At 39.8% G+C, this 6523-nt stretch overlaps 1 protein-coding gene across 2 annotated transcripts; it reads left to right on the top strand.

Moving 5' to 3' along the window:
* The first annotated feature begins 264 nt into the window (after positions 1-264).
* LOC117510749 (isotocin-neurophysin IT 1-like) lies at positions 265-3435 on the top strand. Of its 2 annotated transcripts, XM_034170581.1 has the most exons (4): positions 265-419; positions 519-640; positions 2610-2814; positions 3014-3153. In XM_034170581.1, the coding sequence occupies exons 2-4, from the start codon at positions 521-523 to the stop codon at positions 3151-3153; spliced, it is 465 nt and encodes a 154-aa protein (XP_034026472.1). In that variant the 5' UTR covers positions 265-419; positions 519-520. The 2 variants fall into 2 exon arrangements, with proteins under 2 accessions (XP_034026472.1, XP_034026473.1); XM_034170582.1 differs by lacking the exon at positions 265-419 and having other exon boundaries at positions 3014-3435.
* Positions 3436-6523: the final 3088 nt, after the last annotated feature.

Here is a 6523-nt window from a genome sequence, read left to right as displayed (position 1 = left end):
TAAAAGGAGATAAAAAAAAAATACTGTGCTACCATTAAGGTTCTTGCTGCGCAGTGTTGAATAATTTTGTCTCACGTACCTCTTCTTGACCTCTTTACCATCCTCTGTATCATGCACGGTCACGGATCATGGGTCCTCTATAATTACTCCCAATAACCAGATGCAAACCAGTCCACATGACTGACCGACCTTTTGACCCCCAACTGCCCAGCAGTCAACCTTATCACCCAGAGATGGTGATAACTAAAATAGGCTCATTAAGGATTGTTAAGTGGCTTTTAGATTTCCGTGTCACTCATGAAACAAACCTTGAAAGTATATAAGACATGTCAGCATCAGCAGTAAGAACAAAGAACTGGACAAGCACCTGGGACCATTTCAAACAAAAAAATCTTGGACATTTGACAGCCAGGTAATAAGTGAGTATGTTTTTCTTTCTGCATATCTCATATTTCTGTTGTCATTTCTTTCCTTGTATTTGCAGCGGTTTCCTGTTTTTCAACTGTTTTTCTTCGTAGAGATGAGTGGAGCCATCGTGCCCGTGTGCCTTCTGTTTCTTCTCTCCATGTGTTCAGCGTGCTACATTTCGAACTGCCCCATCGGAGGGAAGAGATCCATCATGGATGCACCACTACGCAAGGTGAGCTTCAACACAAACCATCTATTGTCCAGACATTAATTCAGGCACATGTAACATCAGCATATATATATATATAATACAGCAAATTTTGAGTGTTTGTGGGAGTTTGATGTGCATAATTTGTGATTAAAATAATGCACCATTTTACTGTTCACAATGCTAAATATTTCTCATATTGGATCACCATCATTCACTGGACCATAAACCTACAGATAAATCACTTTTTTATATTCGGTGGGGAATGGGGGGGGGGGGTCTTATTTTTGTTGGGACCCCTCCTGTCTTTTATAAAACAGAAAGATTAGCTTCACTATTGTTATTAATTTTTGTTTCCTAAATATTTGAAATTTTTAAATTTGGCCTTTTGTTGCCCTATGAAGGAAAAAACTTAAAAACATATATACACAATCTCATGTATACAGAAATACTAGGGTGCCTTCAGACTTTTGTATTCTAATATACAAACAGTGTTTCCATTACATTACATGTTTGTTATAAAAATACTTGGTCAGGAGCATCTTAAATACTGTATATATTTTTGATACAGAAATTAATTAATGGATTTTTTTTTTATCAAATATCGCAGTCTTAAGCACTCAGATTTGTGTGTGCCTTTAAAAGAATGTATAATATGATATAGATGCAGAAACCTCATTTATTGTCTTTGCTGTTTTGATTTAAAAGTAATTAGAATAATTAAGATTCGCTTAGATACTAGGGGGTGGTGGCCAAGTGGTTAATGCGCTTGATTTCAGTTCAGAAGGCTCCAGTTTCAAATCCCACCCCTGCCACATTTCTCCATATAATGTGAAGTCAGGAAGGGCATCTGGTGTAAAACCTATGCCAATTCAACATGCAGATCCACTTTGGATTTGCTGTGGTGACCCCGAGTGCAAACAAGGGAGTAGCCGAAGGGACTTACAAGATTCACTTAGATACTTAAATGGAAATGGTAAATGGACTGCATTTATATAGCGCTTTTCCATCTGCATCAGACACTCAAGCGCTTTACAAATAATGCCTCACATTCACCCCGATGTCAGGGTGCTGCCATACAAGGTGCTCACTACACACCGGGAGCAATAGGGGATTAAAGACCTTGCCCAAGGGCCCTTAGTGATTTTCCGGATTTGAACCCAGGATCTTCTGGTCTCAAGCCCAACACCTTAACCACTAGACCATCACCTCCCCCTACTAGCAATTATATATGCATTGTAAAAACTCTTTTGCATCTGAGTCACTTTCAGCTAAATTTTTTGAAATCACACACATAAGACATGAAATATGTTTTAATTGTAAATGCTTTAATTTGAATTTAAGTATCACACACGACATCTGGTGCCCAGCATATGTCACTTCAAGCGTTTCACTCTCGATCATGACTGCTTTGGATTCATGGCCATGAACTCTTTAACCCGGTCAGTTTCAATCTCATCATCTGTCCTGTTGTAGTAAATGTGGTTTGTGATGGTTTACGGATATTCTCATTGACGGGCATGTCATTGCATTTTCTGTTTTATCATGTTCGTACTATTTTACTGTGATGTCTAACGTGCTGTAGTATCACTTTCAGATTTTTCAACACTCGTGTGCTTCTGCAAGTCTGCATAATCTATATTGTCATAATCTATTATTAAATTTACCCATAAACTATTTATCTGCTGTCACAAGGACAGCGACAGCTATTTATTCGTTATGACATTCATAGTGTTGGTCAGAAACAGGAAGCTGCATGAGCACTGTAGATCAAGCTCTCTACATAATTACTCTACAAATTTGTACTTCATCTTTTGAGAGTTGTGAGTGGACCGAAGACAAATCAGTGATGCAGAAAAAGCAACTAAGGAACATGAAATTGGATCCAAGACCAATCCATGATACAAAAACAGCAAAAGAAGGAAGATGAAATTCCACAATTAATACACTGTTCGACATGCTAAAATGTGGCTGTTTCATTGTCCTCCTCCAGTGCATGGCATGCGGCCCCGGGGACAGAGGTCGCTGCTTCGGCCCCAGTATCTGCTGCGGCGAGAGCTTCGGATGCCTCCTGGCCTCCCCTGAAGCGGCTCACTGCACCGAGGAGAACTACCTGCTCACCCCGTGCCAGGCCGGAGCGAGACCCTGTGGATCAGAGGGGGGGCGCTGTGCTGCTGCAGGACTCTGCTGTGATGCAGGTCAGGCAGGTGTTTCGCTGATACCAAATCAGAATCAGAATCTGAGTTTGATGGATGTAGATGATTGACATATTGTGACTTTACATGAGTACTACAGAACTAGAGCCCAATTTCAGCTGTTATTCTGATCAATCCATGGTTCTATGTCACAAACCCTGATAACAGATGACTAACATAGCACTCCTCCTGTCTTTCACAGAAACCTGCACCACTGACCAGTCCTGTCTGATGGAGGAGGAGACAGATCAGACCAGTCCGTTTGAAGGCAGTGACCCCAGTGATGTCATCCTCAGGCTCTTGCATCTCACCAGCCACAGCTCTCATCGAGCTCACCAATGAGTTGATCCAGATGCTAACGTCTCGGCTTTTGGTTGGAATGGAATTTGTAATTCATACAGTTGTATTATAGTTAGTACAGATTGTATGTTTATGCCTCCTATGTTGTTTTCGGTCATCAACTGTTTTTTGCTGTATCTTTAGTATGTAACATCTGCCTAAATTCTGTAGAATATCTCAGTTAATCAATTTTTATGTAAAACACAAACAAAAAAATACAATGAATACTGACAATGAAATAGGATGTAGAATGTGCATGTTGAAATAAAGTTTGACCATGTAAAACCAGAAATATCTATTTTCAAAATGTACTTTTTCGACTTAAGGGCCATGGCGGAGGGGCAGTCATTGGGCGAGAGGTGAGAAGCAGTCTAAAGGCTGAGGAGATCATGAAAAGACAGCACAGAAAAGACAAGGGCTCCATTTCTAAAACACTGTGTAGACTTCATAGTAAACGTATATGAACAAAAGTCATATTCAACCACAAATGTCAATGCAAAACACCTCCTGAATATTCAACAATGCACATGAAGCCCCGAATCCTTACATGGTAAGACATCAGATGAAGCCATACAAGAGTGGACTCGGTATTGTCAAAGGTTTGCGGTGTGCAAGAGTCCTATTTTAGTGCATGTCTGCATAAACTTATCAAGGTGTCTTTATCTTGGAGGATCCTCACATGATGCTGCGTGTTTACACACCAGCTCCAGTGACTTCATCTGCTGATGCAACACTTCTGCTGTTATCTTGTGCAGCAGTCACCTTTGATCACTTCACTTGTTTCAAAGCTTCACCACAAATGTCATGTTTGACTCAAGGTAAATGCAAAGCAAAAAATGGTCCACACAACAGATTTGCACCTGCACACACACCATAGATTATCAGACTGGATCATTTTTGTTATATCTCAGCCTGTTTTCTTTGCTGTTTCCACGGAGCTTATCCCCAGTAGTTCAATCAATTAAGTCATCCTGTCCCAAAGACTGGGCCATGACCCCCAACGTTTATTTGGGTTTTTATAAATTGGCTGAATATCTTCCATAGTCTTTCATTTAAGATTTATATCCATAGTACACCTTTGAGCCACATGAGGGAGCTTGGTGGTTACCACACATGATGCTGCAAGAATACCTAGCTGACAACCAGACTACAGCGAGTGTTAGTCAGTTTCTACAGTTAGAGAAACAAGCATGAGGATGGACATGCATTAACCTTAAACGCAGATATTATCAGACTTAATAAACTGAAAGAGGATTCAAGCTTCCCTTGCTTGTCTGTTCACTGTTGATTGTCATATCTGGCAGATTCCTTATTCATCTTTCACATTGAGCTGAATTTTAAAATATTGAAAAAAAATTTTTGTACAACTCATAAAGCCAAGCCACTACACATTTCATAGGAGAAAATAATTTTAGTGGCACAGATGTGAAACATCCGACTGGACTTATTCAGGCAAACACTCCTAGTAGTTGCACCCATTGATAACACTGACCTTTACTACCCAGCACAGAGATATGAGAGTTTGTGCTGACTTTGAAGAGCTAGAGTCAGTGTGAGAGCAGGGAGAAAGTCTTGCAGGGAAAACAGAGCTGTTTGAGCTGATTGCAAACTGAAAAGAATACACAAATGCATATCTTCATTTAAAAAAATCAGTTGTTTACCCATCCCTTTCACGGCCACAAACTAGGTCAAAAGTGGACAAAATGCCACACCCATATTTCAGAGTATCAGGCATGAAGAGAAAATTTGACAGCCAAGTTCACTAACAAGCAAAGAACAACAACATATATGAATGCATGTCCATACAATGAACTATTTTCCTATACGTTAGTAAGGGGCCAAAAACTTCACCTGAACCTATGAACATGACTGTCAACTGATGGTAACCTTAATCAGATCACTTCTTAAAACAGGACTAATGCACCTGCCAAGTCTGATCAAAATCACATTTGTTGTGTAGATAGAAATACAGAGACCACTTGGCCACCAAAGATTAAACCTCTGGTGGCAACAATAACAAGCATGAAGTTGGATTTTATGTTTTGCAAAAGTAAGGACAAAAACAAGCAAACAAACAAACAAAATCAATGCATCTTCTATGCAGGTTGCCCTCTCCTTTCATGCAATTCTAAAAATCATTACTCAATTAAGCAAATTGTGACTATCCCTTCACAGCCCATGTGTACAGGTTTGCCTTGAAAACAGTCTATGGATGGGGACCTTAGAGGCTCTGGGTGAAACCCGATCATGTTCAGATTGTAACTTTTCCAAGAAACTCCAGTTTAGGATGCTGAGTTCAAATCTGCTGAAAATCAGTGTGGTGAAAAATAATTTTTTTTTTGTTCACAAGAAAGTGTAACACACAAGGAAATGTGACACATAGATGTACTATTGAATACAATTCTGTATCCTGCTCTCGACAGCCAACAGAGGATAAAAAAAAGCAAGCAGGTTCACCCATCATGAGCCAAGTAAATAGCACTTTTTTTCTTTTTTTAACAATGATCTGACATGGCTACTCACTATTCCACAACCAGTCTGTTCACAAATTAATTGACTGTTTGAATTGATTTATTGGCTGTAGCTGCAAAACACAAGCCTATAACATGCATAAAACAAATAAATAAATAAGGTAAATGAACTGCATTTATATAGCGCTTTGCCTTCTGCATCAGACGCTCAAAGTGCTTTACAATTATGCCTTACATTGACCCATTCACACACGTCAGAGTGCTGCCATGCAAGGCGCTCACTTCGCACCAGGAGCAACTAGGGGATTAAGGACAATGCTGTAGTTTATCAAATGTATCTCTTGGAGAGGATTGATTTGCTTACTCAAGATAATAAAAGGGCTTGCAGAAAGGGTAATGTACTGTATATTTATGCCAAATTAAATGTTCTCATTTTTTATAGGTAAGGACTATTGTGAGTTGGGCCACAGTGATCTGCCATTTTTATAAAGTGTTTCCTCAGAAAAAAAAGGTTTTAAGAAAAACTGACCTATGTGATTGAATTACAGCAGTGCTACAATGAAACATATAACTCTTATTTCCACGTGGGTCATGGTCCTTCCCCACCTCTCAAAAATAAGCATCCATCTGTCACAATCAGGTGAAATGTGGGCATCCCCTTGGCCTTCTCCAACCAACACTGAGGCACATGTGTGCAGGGTCTTGCCCAGAGAACTGCACCAAAGAGCCAAAATGTTGAATCTGATGGTCAATACACAATACACAATACAATACATGTGATACTAGTCTGCTGAAGAAAATGCTAGTTTGATACAAAGCCATTCCAGCACTACACAAGGATCCTCTGATGAAACCCAGTACTAAAGACGTCCAGTTGTTGCCTTGGGGTCACTGGTTAGCAT

This window comes from Thalassophryne amazonica, chromosome 5 (genome assembly GCF_902500255.1).
Source record: "Thalassophryne amazonica chromosome 5, fThaAma1.1, whole genome shotgun sequence".
NCBI classification, from domain to species: Eukaryota; Metazoa; Chordata; class Actinopteri; order Batrachoidiformes; family Batrachoididae; genus Thalassophryne; species Thalassophryne amazonica.
Note: the sequence above shows the minus strand (reverse complement) of the source record. Positions and strands in the feature narration are given on the sequence as shown.

Excerpts from the sequence above, each read along its gene's own strand:
- LOC117510749 (XM_034170582.1), top strand. The coding sequence starts at position 521 with ATGAGTGGAGCCATCGTGCCCGTGTGCCTTCTGTTTCTTCTCTCCATG. Across the intron at positions 641-2,609 it reads TGGATGCACCACTACGCAAG|TGCATGGCATGCGGCCCCGG; the intron begins GTGAGCTTCAAC and ends GTCCTCCTCCAG. Across the intron at positions 2,815-3,013 it reads AGGACTCTGCTGTGATGCAG|AAACCTGCACCACTGACCAG; the intron begins GTCAGGCAGGTG and ends TGTCTTTCACAG.